Source organism: Lepidothrix coronata, unplaced genomic scaffold (assembly GCF_001604755.1).
Source record: "Lepidothrix coronata isolate B3197 unplaced genomic scaffold, Lepidothrix_coronata-1.0 Scaffold21, whole genome shotgun sequence".
Lineage (NCBI taxonomy): Eukaryota > Metazoa > Chordata > Aves > Passeriformes > Pipridae > Lepidothrix > Lepidothrix coronata.
Genome location: NW_016690201.1, coordinates 5610191 through 5626940, shown reverse-complemented (window position 1 = coordinate 5626940; position 16750 = coordinate 5610191). Strand labels below are relative to the sequence as shown.

Here is a 16750-nt window from a genome sequence, read left to right as displayed (position 1 = left end):
AGACGTTCAGTAAATCTGCTGTCAGTTGGAGTGGAGGAAACTGGGACACAGGAATTTGCTTCCTCAAGGCCTTCTAAAACCTGGGTGCAGGCCTGATGCCATAAACCCCACAGAGCTGCCATGGTTGTGCAGCCTTTCCTCCTCAGTGCACAGGAGGGCTGGGATCTCTCTGCCCTCTCTTCTCTGAGGCTTCCCATAGAAGTGGTAAAAACATACTCTTTACTACAGTGACTGAGCAAATACATGAAAAAAGGGGCTGTAATTACCTGATAACTCTTTAGGCATATTAGAAATGCCTCTGAAGGCTTCTTAGGGATAGTTTGATGATGCCAGGAATATTGGTTTTTAAACCTTGTTTAAAAAGTAATAAACAACAACTCTGGAGAATATTTTCACAACACAGCACACTTTTTCTAGTAAATGAGGCCTCCTTGCCTTTCCCTTGTTATCCCTCAATGGCCACAGACAAGACATTGGCAGGAAAACTCAAGCTGTTATTTATGTTACTATTCTTTCATTTAGCTCTTGTATCAATGTCTATTAAGACAACCTCCAATAAGAAATGATGTAAAGGGCCATTAGAGTAAATGAGAACTCAAGTCCTACTTACTCAGTATATCCTGAGAGAGTCATGATACAAGAAATTTTCCTGTAAAATTTAAAGGAAAAGAGTATTTTCAGAAAATCTGTTGGCAAGAGGATCTCAGTCATAATAAAGAAAAGCTCCCTCACTTAGATAAGTATCAGAACATTGCAACATTTCTGACAGATATCATTTTAGACATGCTTATTTTAGTAGGTGACTTCTGTATAACTGATAATCTTGGTGGCACCACAGACTCCTTTGACTGTGAGTGCCCATCTCTCCGTGTGTTGTTGTCTCCTCAGTCTATTCTTTACAGCTACTCTTGCTGCCGGTGAAAATCACTGAAACTCCACTGCCATCCAGCTCAGATTTCATTGGAAATGGGAAAAAATGAAGATCTGTCATTGTGGGTGGAAGGAAGTTAGAGGAAACCACCTTTTCAGTTAGTTACCTCAGAGTCCATAATACTGTCCCCTTATTTTTCAAAGCTGTGTGTCAAGTGTGTCTGTCAGAACATATTACTCAATTGTGCAGTACAGAGCACACACATCCTTATGTGCTCGTACAGTGCCCTCAGCTGTATCTGTCCTAGCAGAGAGTTATAGGAAAAATCACCGAGGAAGAAAAAGCATTAAAATTAATGTCGATTATAGCCTTGTTAGCATCTTTTTGTATTAAGGAACGGTATAGAAAAGAATAATACTTACTGTCACATTCTCTTTTGCATCGAACGTTCCCCCAGTAAATGTTGTACAGAATCATATTAATTTTTTACAAGTTGATTTTGCAAATGTAGTGATTTGTTTATTTAATTTGAAGGTAGACATACAGCTGCTGGGCACTTACCTGGCTTAAAAGCCCAGTTTATTGGTATAAATTGCTAAAAACAGATTGTGGTCTTTATTCTCTTTTGCCTGCCATGATTTTTATCTCAGTAAGGAACAGGAGTGCTTAGTAATAGAAAGCTCTTGGACAAAGCTAAGATATATGGTTCCTCTTCTAATTTATAGTCTTACAGCATCATGCCAATCTAACTAAAAAAGGTGGGTACATGCTACCTTCACATGCTACTCAAGATAGAGTTCATTCTTCATTTGATGGGTGTCACACAGTCCTTGCACCCTGGTCAGCCAAAGTAAAGGAGCTGGAGCACAAAACAGCTCTGTCAAAGCCCTCTTGGATATTTCCTGTTGGAAAATGAAGGAGGAAGATGCTTTGACTTGCAAAGCTGTGCAAGTCCCACAATATAGGTATATCCATTTTCAATACAAGGAAATGCAAAGCATTAAAAGGCAGTGAAATATAGGTATAAGATATAATGAAAAGCCATCATTTGAATATTTGCAATTCCCTGCCTCTGATGCCTCATAGTTTTGTATACATATTGTATATATTTTTAAATCTGGGATGGACCTGTGCTACAGATATATGTTACCTGTTTGGAATTCTGTAACATTTCTGATGAATTCTTTTGGTTTTGCCATTGTTATTTTTCTCATGATAGGCTGTTTTCCAGATGTGAATCCATTTGTTTGGGTTTTTTTGCCCCATCTCTAGCCCTTTAGCTTGGCAGAGCTTGTTCTAGCAATGGTCTTGCCCTTCCACTGTCATATTATTAACTGGTAGAAAAGAGCTCTTTAATTTTTTAGTACTGCATTATGATTGTTCGGATGCTCATCAATGCATATGAAATTTTAAGATCTATGTTTTCTGTCTTTTTAGAGGTTTTGATTTAGAATATGCATTTGTAAGCCTTTCAGTCTAAGTTCCAGATCAGATATAAAATCCAAGACAATATTCATAGGCAGTGCAGAAACAACTCTTATGGCTGGGCACCTTTTAAGAGTCAGTACAACAGTGCAGTTCAAGAAGATGACAAGCAAGAGTATGTTTTTCCTTCCTCCCATGACCCAGTGCAGTATGTTCAAATTCCTCCTCTAGTTCATAATTTTTAACTACTAGAGCTTGAGAGCATTTCTTACTTTATTTTCTGACTGACCTGAAAGAAAGGACAAAATGCATGATATGCCTGCACTCATGCATATGTAGCAGCCAGGTGCTTCCCTATGAGCTCGGAAAGTCTTTTATATCATTGCCGTTTTTCCTTAAAAATTTAAATGACTGGAAAAGGGTGGAGACTATGTAGAATCATCTATCTTTCATCTTAACTTTAATCCATGTCTGCTAAGGAGGAGGGGAAGGGAAGAAAGGCACAAGAAGGTGCTAACTTGCTCTTTTTCCCCCAACAAAATTAAAATCACTGAACATCTGAAAGGGACCTCTGGAATTCATCTTGTCCAACCTCCCCGCTCAAGCAGACTAGTTATTATAAAGCTCGCAACTATTATTTTATTGTACCAGCAACTGAATGTATAGAATGTGATTCTGTCAGAGTACAGCGAAATTTTGTCGCCTCCAAGAATGTACATTGATATAACACCATTCTGAATATCCCAGTGTTGCCTGTTTAGTTCCTGTCACTTTGTGAGAAAGCAATAGCTTTAGTTTTCCATCTATGAAGTTTTCCATGTATACCTGTACACTGGAGCAGATTGCCCAGAGAAACTGTGGATGCCCCATCCCTGGAAGTGTTCAAGGCCAGGTTGGATGGGGCCCTGAGCAGTCTGGCCTAGTGGAAGGTGTCCCTGTCTGTAGCAAGTGGTTGGAAAAGGAGGATCTTTCAGGTTCCTTCCAACACCATTCTGTGATTCTGTATACATGTACAGATGGTGATTCTCTAGACTTGCTTCCCTTTAGGGTATCCGATGGAGACTCCTTAAAGGCATTCAGTCTGAATTTGCATTTGAGGGGCCAGAAAATTTATCTTTCCACTTAGTTCTCTTCACTGGAAAATTACTTGCCAAAGCTCTCCATTGCTCTTTCCCATCAAATAATGATTTCTGAAAAAATGTTCAATTATTTTATTAGACATCGTTAGAAATATTCAACAAGTGAGAACTTGAACATTTCCAATACTTTCCGTGACATTTATATAAACTTGCTTCAGGGTTTTTTTTATTACATTTCTGAAATTTTTTTAGATCTTATTTCCATAAGTATTCATTGATAAGCACTTTTTCGAAGAAGTGGATGAATGAAGTGACTTTAAGGTTGTCGGTTTCATTCATTATCATGGCAAGGTTTATTATATTACTCATGCCACATTCTCTATAACAAAAAGCATGTCATTTTAAATTTAGCATTTTTATGACAAATTATAATTAAAACTCACTCAGAACTCTGGAACTTACACTTTTTTTTTCTCCAAGCAGTGCTTTAAAAGGCTCCCTATGGTTAGACTATTAAGTCAGGTATACAATAATTCTTTTCAAAAAATTGCTAAGAACCTATTCTCTCACATTAACGTTGAATTTTTATGATTTAAAAAAAGTTTGTTTTCAACTAGGAAAAAAATTGTATAATGTATAAATACTTTGTTATTTTAGAGCGCAGAGTAGAATTAGTATTTTGAGTCCATTTAGTATATACTGGAACACTAAAAAACACCAAAAGTGTAAAATCATTTCTTTAATTTAACTTTCGTTTTGCATTGTTTAAGAATTGTTGCAGTAAAGTTAAACCAAATTTAATTTAATGCAACACTTTTTGATAACAAAGGTGCTTTTCAAAGTTGGTGGAAAGGCTATATGTAGTATGACATTAATATTACTTCCAGTCATAGAATTAGAGCTTCTGTTGATGTCATAACATTATAACATTATAACATAAAGTTTTAAGAAAAAAATTGACATTGTTTTGAAACCATAGATATATTAGTTTATGATTTTTTAAAGCAGTTGGGAGAGGCCTAAACCTGCTTTAATAGTAATTGGCATTAGTTTTACAACTTTTGTGGGGGCAGATAGAAAAGTACAAAATCTTAAGGAAGAACAGAATTAAGCCACCAATGAACTTTTAAAACACTAATTGCATATGTTTTCATTAAGACTAAAAATAAACCATAACACAGGTACTTTTAAAACACAAGACGGTCCAATTTCTACCTGTCTTCAGAAGAAGAAAGTAAATGAAGATACTTAGACAGGTAAGAAGGGTGATAACAGCCATGCTCCTCACCCCACCACAGGATGTGGCCATGTTCCCGTTATTCAGAAATCAGACTTATGAAACAGAAATGTGTATGAACAAATGGGTTTCAAGTAGGAAAAACAGGACTTGAGACAGGTAGGGCAGTGGTAAGGATGGGGAATGCTGAATGTAAAGGAAATTATCTATCACGAAGAGATAGAAAAAATTATGTAACAGTCAAATATTTAGGTCTCACATATACTGAGAAGATCAAAAACGAAAAACAGTCTCCCCCTCAACTATGGCAAGTATTGTACAAAGGAGGAATATTGCTGCTGTAAACATTTCCTTCACTTGACAGTGAAAATACTGTGTAGGCTTTTCTGTCACTGAGTCATTTGGGATGGGAAGCTTGCCACTTCACAATGTTCCAGTGACACTGGAAATGCTGTTCACAGCAGTGAAAAATGTATCTCCCTGTAGTAAAGAACTCTTAACACTGCATTAAAAATAAAGAAAAATCCTAAAAATAAACCAGAAAAAAAAACAACAAATAATCCCTTTTAAAATATGGATTAAAAGACACTAATTTTACTCCTCCACATTCTGTTTGGTGGTCAAGAACGTACAGAGATGAAAACTTCACAGTATAAGGTCTCTAAAACCAAACTCTATAGAATTTTGTCAGTTGAAACATATCATCTTTTCAATAAATTGGAATTGAATATCTACTTATATCTTCCTGACAATTCAGACTAGTAAATAAAAATGACTGAAGCTTACAAAAGAACCCATCAAATAGGTGGGTGGATGTATGGATAAAGTAAGTTTTGGAAGATGTATCAGAAATTATAATAATTACCTAGGAATGTTGAGGTTAAAAAAAGGGAAGAAAATGAATTAACGTGAAATGTCAAACTTCCAACATTGCTGATGGAGCAATGCATAAATGTTACTTTATTTCATTGCTGCACCATTATTTTTGTAATTTATGTAGTGTTTTTTAAGTCTTTCCGAAGAAGGCAGAATAATTTTGAAGTAATATCTGTCTGTTTTTCTATCTATCCATCCATGTAAATATATACACTGAATTCTGGCTTATTGCATAATAACACTGTGAAGAACACTTCTATAATAAAACAACCCGTATAATGGACAATGAAGTCAATTGCATAAGAAGTAAAATGCTCCCCTTCTTTTGAAAACAGTTCTTACTTTTCCATTTTAGAGTCCTACACTAAGACTAGACTAAGAATGAATATTTATGTATTTAGAAGCCTGCAAAAAAAAAATTCAAATTATATTTGAAAAGGTAAATAGATATTAAAATTAGTTAAGCAGAAAAATGAAAGCTTGAATGCTATGCTTAATCTGAAAACAATCCACAATGTTTTGGGGAGGCGGAAGAGAAAGAAAAGGAAGATGATATTTTAAAGTAGTCCCATTTATTTATTTATATTCTGTTAAATCCACTGGAGTTTGCTCCAGGACAGAGTATCACACTAGGCAATTGTCACTGGCCAATTTCTGAGCCAGGTGACAGCCTCTTGAATTAGCTGGTGCATGAACCATTGCTGAGCTGGCTTTTTTCCCATAGTTTATTGATCAGATACAAATCCTCTCCTGTATAAGGGTCATCTGAGTTCACAGACACAGCAGTGATGGTTCTCCTGAGAATCACACTATTCAAAAGAGTTTATAGTATTGCTGTCTGTTATAGAAATATCAACCAAATTGAAAAATTAAAATAATTTTTTTCTGAGTTTTGTAATAAGGTAAAATTAACTAAGCATCAAGTCTCATAATACAAACACAGAAAGCAAGATCACGTGTGGAATATGTTTATTTTTAAGTGAATGATTGCATTTTCAAGGTACAAGATCAAACCAAATGAGGTCCTAACCCTATAATGATTTAATGATATGCATATTTTTCCTCATACTAATTTATTTAAGACTAACTGTGTGCAACTGTTTGTAGACTAAATAGCTTGAATTAACTTGACTGAAGACTTTTTTACTCTAATTCAAAAAATGACCTTTACAAGAATAAATACTCTATTTGCACTCTCTTAAATCTTTCAGTAATTAGAATCAGAGAATCATAATTATATTTGAAATGTAGAAAATGATAGCTTGTATCAACTATTATTATGTTGAGCACTTAAAATGTTTTCCTTAGGCTGCTTACTGATACTCTCAGTCTTGGAATGTTGAGATATTATTTGTTATTTAATAATGCCATTTATGCTCTTTGACCATATTGGAATTTTGGCAGTGGGAAAGTATTATGCAGAAGAAAATGTTTTTTGTGATTTTAGCAGGTAATATTCATGCTCCATCTTCAGGACTGTTTATTCCCATTAATTTCTGAATGGTTCATTTCTAAACATCCTTTAGTCTCCTGATCAACAGCTTTAAAACTTTAGAAAATGCTATTTTGGGATTAATTTTATTAATAAGTGTTAATTTTCTTTCTTTCAAGACACTCTTTTTAATGGTCTTGGACTCGGTGCTGTCATTGGCCTGGGAGTGGCAGCCCTTTTATTAATCCTGGTTGTGACTGATGTAAGCTGCTTCTTTGTACGACAATGTGGATTGCTAATGTGCATCACCAGGAGGATCTGTGGGAAGAAGAGTGGTTCAAGTGGAAAAAGTAAAGAATTGGAAGAAGGAAAGGCTGCTTACTTGTGAGTATTAAACACCTATGCTGTAAACACCATTAAAAGAAAAAGTTGGCTGTCCGGCTTATATTGACTTTATGGCCATTTTGTGGTATGGCAAAGGGAATTAATAAAATGTTTCTATTACTTGGAAAAGGAACTGTGTAGAATTGTTTATTGCCTTTAAAAGAAAAATTGAGACACAAACAAGGAATTTACTGTACCTCACTTTAGGATGACCTCTTTGTCCAGCTTGACACAAAGGAAATCAATCGTAATGCAGTATTAGTTACAAGCACATATTTGGTTCATGAGGAGCAGGTAACAGATCATTGTAACTCCATTTCTGCAAATCCATCTTTAAGCTGCTAATACCCAAAACCTCAGCATATGGTTGTGACAGTGCCAGTAAATCTGAGAGTGAAGGATGTAGTATTATAAAAAATCCATGAAAGAATTTTTTTCTCAGATGGAAAAATCCTTTTTCTTGCCCAGAGACTTTAAGAATGAAAGGTATTGTTGATTTTTTTAAAGTAGGAATGCTGAGTTAGATGTGGGTGAAATGGTGGTGAGTGTGATTGTTCTTCATAACAAGATTGCTAAACATGAGTGGGAAATAAACAATCGTAATTATCACAAATACCCTTCTGTAGTGGCTACTCCATCAGACAAAGGTGAATGAACTGATCATTTATGTGCAAATATGGTCCCTTAATTAAGAGTGGATACTGAGATCTCTGGCAAAACAGTTCAATTACTAACTGCATAAAATAACCATACTTTAGAGACCAAGCCTTTACAGGGCTTTCAATATGTAACCTGGAGAGAGGATTACTTGTGGTCCTCTGTTTTAAGCAGTTCCATTTTTTTTACCAAAATATGCTTAATTACCTGATTATGTTCATCTGGTAGACAACTTATGCATACACTGTAATATATGAGAGAATGCTGTCTTTGTGTGGCTGATTAATATTTACTGGTCCAATTCCTCTGTGCCTCTCCCAGCAGTCAGGCATAACAGTTTATTGTCCTGCAGCATCCTAGATCCCATCCTTCCCCAGGTGCCTGTAAGAGCAGAGTAGATTTTGCAGCCTTCATTATTCACAGCTGTAACAGGTTTCTCCATTGCCAGTACTGGAGGTGTAAAAGCCTTTTTTTGGTTTTAATTCTGGCTTTTGGGTTTCAGACTGTGTCTTCCTTAACTTGACTACATGTCTTGGTTAGGTTCTTCTTAAAAGAGGTTCCCTTTTGGAAACAGCTCCATAGAACAAAACCAGTTGTAAGCAAGCAGAGACTACTCCCATCAAATAAGGCTTCTGAATAAAAGTCATGCCATAAAATAACTGTTTCCTAGCTCTCCCCATCTTACAGCAAGAGAAAGATTAAGGATATTTTTTCTATTGTGTGAAGCTGACCTGTCTGGATCAATAGAATCAAGATGTGAAGCTTCTGGCTCTGGCTCAGCTGTCCTTTCCTGTTGAGCACAGCACTTCAGTTTATGCTTTAATTTCCCATTCAAGGAGTGACCAAGTACAAACTGGTGTACAGACCCTCCTGAACGGGAAGACCTTAGGGAAATAAAGCTGCAAATGTCACTTGACAGCAGTTTATACCTTTTTATCAACATCATACCCAAATGCCATTCTGTGCTGTCCCAGGAAAGCATAAAGCTGGTCTCTTAATATTAATTCTTCCATGACACGTATTTTAAAAGAACAACTATGTTATTTAACTATATTTCTTTTCATTGCTGGAGTGGCCTTCAGTCAGTCAGGTCTTAAAATACTTGTGACGGTTCTTATTTTAGCCTGTTCTCTGCACTAATAAACTGTCAGGCTAAAATTTCAGGACAGACTTGAAGAATCAAAATTTGAATTTATTTCATGCTAACAGCTATTCCCTAAAATACACTGACATTTCCCTGTTTTAAATATGTCAGTTTGCATTCTGGATTTTTGAGCGGGTTTGTGCTATGGTTCTTGGTTACACTTTGATTGTAGGATATATATATATATATATATTACACTTTGATTGTAGGATATATATATATATATATAGTAATTAATTATGTTCCATATGCAATTAATGTAGGTGATACAATGCATGTAACATACACACAGCCATCTAGAACAAAAACGACATAATGCATTTCCTATAAATCACTTTCTCTTCTGTGGAATTCTGAAATGTTACACAGTTTGTACATTCTGCACATGTATGTGAATGCTGCTCATGAATAATATCTTTTTTAGGTTTTTGGTCATGCAATAATGTTTGTAAGACTCTAAATACATTGAAAAACCAAGGAGAACTTATCAGTCCCTCCACCAGTCCAGCTTAAATCCATAATCTTTTCACAGATATGAGGTAGCCATGGCAGTTTAGTGCATCATCCAAAATGAGCTTTGTATCCATTTGTGTGCCTTAAATGTCATTTGCAGAGGTGAATAAGCACATACAGGATTGGGGGTTTTGGGTTTTGTTTGTTTGGTGTTTTTTAATAGACACAATCTTTAAGACTTCTACCCATTGTTTCTTCTCCAGTCAGTTTCTGTATATATGCTAAACTCTTATTAACCTACAAAGATTTTCCTTAAGGATACCTACCAGAAGATGGTAGAGTTTTCTTGATACTTCCTGTTGCAAAAGACTGTTTAACGATTATTTTTTCAGAAACTATATGAAAATGTGAGACATGAATTAGAGAAGCATTTAGCCAGGTCTTTGCTTTGGCCCATTGCAGACTGACTGCTCTCTAGAATATCAAAGGTCCAGAAAATAATCTGTTAAATATAAAAGTGATTGTTCATCTGTAACTCAGTTACCCTCTGTTTCCAGACTGCAGCTGATGAAGTTCCAGGATACAATTCCTGATCTGATGACAGGAATAGAGATGAAATATTTGCATGGAAAGAGGTTTTCTTTTTGGAAATAAATATAGATCGGGTATACTTTGGTGTGCCTTTTGAGAGTAAAATTATATGCAAGTTACGTAATACTTTTAGTAAGTCTTGTTAATCAGTAAGTATTATTAATAATTTTTTACCAGTGTGCAGTTATTTCTATATCGTGGTCATATTATTGAGAGCAGCCATGCAGAAAAGGACTTGGGGATTCTGGCTCATGAAAAGCTGGACATAAGCCAACAATATGCTCTCAATGGCCCAGAAACCCCCCGTGTCCTGGGCTGCACCCAAAGCAGTGTGGGCAGCAGGGGAGGGAGGAGATTCTGCCCCTCTGCTCTGCTCTGGTGAGACCCCACCTGCAGTGCTGCCTCCAGCCCTGGGGTCCCCAGCACAGGAAGGACATGGACCTGTTGGAGCGAGTCCAGAGGAGGCCACCAAGATTATCAGAGGGATAGAGCACCTCTCTATGAGGGCAGGCTGAGAGAATTGGGGCTGTTCAGCCTAGGGAAGAGAAGGCTCCAGGGAGACCTTTGTCGTTCTTTCAGTACTTGAAGGGGGCTTATGAAAAAGATGGCGACAGACTTTTTAGAAGGTGATGTAGGGATAGGACAAGGGTAATAAAGTGAAAGAGAGTAGATTTAGATTGGACAGGAGGAAGAATTTTTTACAATGAAGATGGTGAAACACAGGAACAGGTTGCGCAGAGAGGTGGTGGATGTCCCATTGCAGGAAAAATTCAAGGTCAGGTCGGACAGGACTCTGAGGAACCTGATTTGGTTGAAGATGTCCCTGCTCATTGCAGGGGGTTTGGACTAGATAACCTCTAAAGGACCCTTCCAACCCAAACTATTCTATGATTCTGTGACTATCAACAAAACACAATGACAATACTCACTGCTTCACCTTCTTTATAATTCATCGTCTAATTAGCCCAATGGTTATTCATTCACTTATATGTGAGACACTAGCATTTGTTCCTAAATGGGGGGAAATATGACACAGAAACAGTTTTTTCTACCAGTGAAAGCAGAAGGGGTTAGATTTTTACCACACAAGGGCTCTTTACGCCACTCTGGCAGCTGGGGTTGTCACAATCTCAGGAGATTAAAGCACACTTCTGCAGTGTGTATACAAACATAATGACTCTTTAACACTGCCAGAGAAGTTCAAGTATAACTAGGCTTCAAATCCTATATTTATTATACTATGTTAGGGAAGTTTACATCTATTCCCACGAAGAGGCTGTTGCCTTATTATTAGTCATAAACAAAATGCTCTTTTGAGATGCTAATTCATCATGTTTGCAGAGTTAGGTAAGTAACCATGGATACAGGATGCTTTGAAGACTTCAAGGAATTGGGAACACACTGTTAAATGTGTCTTGGTGGTGTTAGTCACTGATAATTAGTTCTGCCTTTCTTTTGCCAACTTTTGAGAGCAGGGATCTTGGTAATTCGTTAGGTGCAATGTATATGGTTAATATGATGATAAGAGACTAAGACTCTTTTAATAATTTTTAGGAAAGATGGATCAAAAGAGCCAATAGTGGAAATGAGAACAGAGGATGAAAGAATTACCAATCATGAAGATGGGAGTCCAGTAAATGAGCCAAATGAGACAACTCCCCTCACAGAACCAGAGTAAGTAGGCTGATATTCCCTGGAGTTTCACACAAGCTCCTCTTGGCTGCATGGATGGACTGGATTTCCTCCAGTCTGGGGGGGAGATACACAGTACCACCAGAATGGTCTGCTGTGGCAGCGCAGTGTATGAGTGTGGGGCTGGTTGGTTTGCTTGTTTTTTACAATAATCCATCTAAATCATGGTACCCCACATATACTGGCTGAGGATATCACGAGACATTTTTCTCTGCTTTCTGTGACCCAGAGTACAACCACATCTGGGCATTATCCAGCCCTTGGGTGGCAACATCACAACAGAGTCAATCCTGCAGTGTGTCTTTACACCATCACCTGTTTGGAGATTAATGAGCCTCCGGGGAAATTTTCTGCTCTTCCCTGCTGCCCTGACTCCCGAGGAGCTCCTCCTGTGTTCTTGGTCAATACAGGTCCAGACTCATCAGCAGCCTTTGCCCAGCCCTGGTCCTGGTGGGACATGGACCAGGCACCCTGCTGCTGCTCCCAGTTCTGCCTGTTGCATTCAGGGAGCTGGAGGCTGAGGACAAGGCTTTTCCTGTGCTCCCTGGCTCTCAGGATGCACCAGAGCTTGCCCCAGTGCTCCCCTGCCATTCCTTGCTAACCTCCAAACCCTGAGGGGAGCCCTGGCCAGCACAGGCAAGTCACAGCCCACACTGCCTTCCCTCCCAGCCCCAGCACCTGCAGCCACCTCACTCCCCAAGCTCTCCTGACTCTGCAGTGGTGACTGAGCAGTACAAGGATTTTTTAAGTTGGTTACAGCTCATCTTTACCACCCATCCAGAAGTTATTCACCACTCTGGGAATCTCCTGACTCTCAGGAATAGCTTTAGACTGACACACACACACATCCCATAGGTAGGGCACAATGATCCTGTGCCCCAGAAACCCAGCTCCTCACAGGGTGGCCCCTTCCTGCTTTCATTCATTTCACTGAGAGCTTAGCTGAGTATTTAAGTCCTCATGGTGTAATTGGATTAATTGATCTGAAGGGCAGCTGCTTTGCTCTGTTTCCTTGTGCCCCCTTCCTGTCCCTGCAGTAGTTCTCACCCACGCTCGCAGACTCCAGCTGCCTCCTGAGTTGTGGGGATCAGCCTTGTGCCTGGGGATCCTGGGTCCTGACAGTCAGATCCTCTCCTCTTTTGCTGATGCAGCCCCTGGAACAGATTAAACTGGGCAAAGTGCCTGTTGTTTGTACCTGAACAACAGTTTTCAATACCTGGATGGACCATAAATTTGTGAGCTGGTATTTTGCTAAGCTTGCTGTTACAATGAGAGCTTCCAATGCTTTTTTTTCTTTAAAAATTTAGCTTGAAGAGAAACTAATTTGTCAATAAAGGTGATGAAAGTACCATTCTTTCTATTGAGAGCCCAAATACTGGTGTTAAAGAGCATGAACTGCTTGCTCAAGAGTTTAATTTCTGAGCCTCAAAAGTTGATTGATTTTAAATTATTAAAGAAACCTCCAAGTTTCTTTGGTTGGAGCCCAAGATTTTCCATGTGCTGTGAAAACCTCCTGCCTCATGAGATTACTGTCAGGGCTACAAAGACACATAATAAATATAGAAATTTACCTGATCATTATTTGATGAAGTCACAGTTGTTTTTTTAAAAGGAGAGGGTGTTCTTATAAAACAGTGTCTTTTTTTTTTTTGCCATTATCTGAAACTGCAAAAGCCAGAACTTGTAATAAATAGGGAGTGTGTTAAGTAACTGCACATTAAACCACACACTTCTTTGAAGAACCTGTAGCTGAAGACTTTAAACTTCTGTTAATTAAGTCATTGTGGAATTTGCTGAATGACTAGTGATATGTTTGCTTTTCATATTAAGATTTATAATGAGGGGCACAGTGGAGAACCCACAGTTATCTAAAGAGTCAGGGGAATGTAGTTGTAAACACCGTACAAGTCTAGCAGGCCTTGGATATCACAGAATATGTTAGTGGGTAAGGAACCAGGGCCACAGTTGTTCAAGTTTCAAGACTATTTGTAGCACCAGCTCTTGCAAATACAAAAGAGATGCATCTAGCAGGGGACATGATACCAGGAAAAATCCAGTTAAATTCATTCTGCTTGTCACAATCTTTAGAACAACTGACAGGAGTGAAATACGAGAAAGTTAAAATCAAAAATGTTTTATTATCTTAGGGGAGGGGGAAAGAATCAGCCCCCGCTGTCATGGGAAAAAAAACCACCGAAACTAAATCATAGGAACAACTGATAAGGATTTTGATGGGTATTATGTCCTTGAAAGAATAGGACTGCTAAGAGATATTAATAATGATGACAGTTTCCTTCTTGGTATTTTTTTCTCTCACAACCAATGGCAAAAGGCAGCAGTTCAAGGCAGAGCAGGACAGAAGTCAGCTAAATATTTGGGACAGTGCCACTTAGTAAACTAAAGATGAAAAGAGCACCGTGCAACCAGGACACCTAGAGGGACACTGGTACTAGGGCAACACAGAAGGACCTTTGGCTTGGACGTGGGTCATAACCAATAAAACAGAGAAGCACGAGTGAGATGCCATTAACGGAGGATGCAATAGAGAAGTCAGTCTCTCAGTAGGAATAACACAAAGACACATTGCCAACAACAGCCAGAAAGGCACATGCTGGGCAGGGTGAGGATGACCAGCAGGGATCTTGGAGAGAAGGGCTTAGCTTGCAAGAAAGAAAAGTTTCAAGAACATTCCAGGCAGGCATTGTTCACACATGATGGGATGCATTCTGACTAATTCTGGCTGTTTTAAATGTATACAAGATAAGCCTTGAGGTTAAATTAGACGAAATATTTTGAATAATTAATTGAATTATTTTGAATAATGCCAAATTATACTCAGAACCTTAAATGACATTTAAGCAATTGTGGGAAATAACTAGTGTAGAGATTACTTCCTCTTACAACAATAGTTTTCATTGTATTGCTCAGTATATCATTTGCCAATCTATGTTTTACTTTATCTCAGGTAAGATTCTTGTCAAAGCCAGGTTTGGAATCCTTCTGTGACAGATTAGCTCAAAGCACTTTTACCTGCAAGTCAACAAGTTTTAATCATTCTGGCAGGAAATCAATTTAAGCGGTGCATTTCATATCACAGTTCTGTAATATGATTAAAATACCACATGCAATGTGGGACTATAATTACCTTCCTAGTCTGACATTATTGTGTTTCCAGTATTGGTTGAATATTTCTTAGTATTAATGAAGTCGGGTGAATTCCAATATTAAAATGGAGCCATTTTCCTCTGAAATAGGAAAGTAAACATGCTAGTTAAAGTTTTGTATGGGTAGTAGCAGCAGACATTTGCAGTTAGACCACATGCAGTGCTAGAGGAAGTCAATATTACTAATGATTGATTGCAACCAGCATCTGATTAAAGCAAAAAAAACTTTTAAAGTTCCCTAGTCCTTTTTTTTTTCCCCTCAAAAGGCTTTTATTATAAAATGTTTTAAGATTTGAAAGGATTAGTTTACCCAGCTGAAATATATAAAATGATTTCAAATAGATGTAGCTAAAGAAAAACTAGGTGTATGAAAATTGGTGTAATTAGAACATTTAAACTTGAATTAATTAATGGAAAGATGAAAATGATTGAATCTATTATTAAAGATTAAATATGAATTAATATTTTAAACAAATGGAGATGAAAAGTCCAAAAAAAACCCAAAAATGTTGTCATAGTCAAAAAGAATAATGTCTAATGATAAATGCACTCATAACTCACATCATAGAAAAAAATCACCACAAGTTTTTAAAGACAATAAGGTCAAAGAGTGCTGTGTGGACTTTGTGACGAGGAAAGTTTTGAGGACTAAAATTTTTTATTTGTTTGTAGTCCTTTTTTCTTTGTTGTTCCTCATTTGTATGTAAACCAAGGCTAATTTGATCACAATGTTTGTATGAACATGGATTTTAGAGATGCCCCGTATCCTTTAATAGGGTTCTAGAAAACCTTCCTATTTCAAGTAATTTGAAATTATTTGTAAGACAGTCTTAATCCACATTAACCAATTTATTTAAATTTCCAGACAGTATATTCTGTCAACTGCCCAGTTTTTACTTTGACTAAATATTTCCTCCCTTTTCAGCACCATCTTTTGAAAAATTACTGTGCCTTTATTAAAACTAGATTAAATTAGATCTTTTTTCTTTCCTTTTTTTAATGCTAGTTTATCAGATCTTTGACACATGTGCCTGCTCACCTGAAATGCATCTCACGAGCTGCACCTCCTCTGCCCCAGTGTTTAATCCTCTGTTAAAAATACATTTGTGTTGATTCTGTTGTTTCCATTCATTCAGCCGTCCTGTTGTGGGCTGAAATCTGCTTCCCTTGGGTGTGCCAAGGGAAACACTCAATTAGTAGGGACCTCCCTCTGTGCTCAGAGCCAGACAGCTGATAATATACCCCATGTATTTTACTGTAATAGAATGAGTTAGTCTTCTCTTTGATTTCTCTCAGATACAGGTTGTGCTCACTGTTTAACCTCCACATAAACAGCATCTTTCTTAGTTCCTTTCAGGTGGCTTAAATTTCATAAGGCTGGGAATTTGGGTATTGTTTTGTTTTATTTGCTGTCATTAAACACTGTTATTACAAGACATTCCTAGGGGATTCCTCAGACAGATTTTGAACATTTTATTGCTCTTCGGGACATCAAGGCAATCACAGTGGAAATTTACTGAAAGATTTAACAGTTATTATGAATAAAAATGGCATATGCAAACCCGAACTGGAATCACAATTAACAGCTATTATGCCCAGGAGACATTATTACAGGAACATCTCAGTAATCCATATATCTTTTTGACAGCTATATTTTTTGATAGCTAATTACTGGCAGTAAGAAATCAATGATTTTCAAGATCTTTTCGAATGAAATCACATTCAAAAGGGTGGGGATTCTTTTG

The 16750-nt window shown here is 37.4% G+C and overlaps 1 protein-coding gene across 1 annotated transcript in view; it reads left to right on the top strand.

The window, feature by feature from the left end:
• NCAM2 (neural cell adhesion molecule 2) overlaps positions 1 to 16750 on the top strand; it is a 276833-nt gene that overhangs the window by 253610 nt on the left and 6473 nt on the right. The window contains exons 16-17 of the mRNA XM_017808019.1: positions 7100 to 7304; positions 11704 to 11823. Coding sequence (XP_017663508.1) covers positions 7100 to 7304; positions 11704 to 11823 — 325 coding nt within the window. The remainder of the gene's footprint in view (positions 1 to 7099; positions 7305 to 11703; positions 11824 to 16750) is intronic.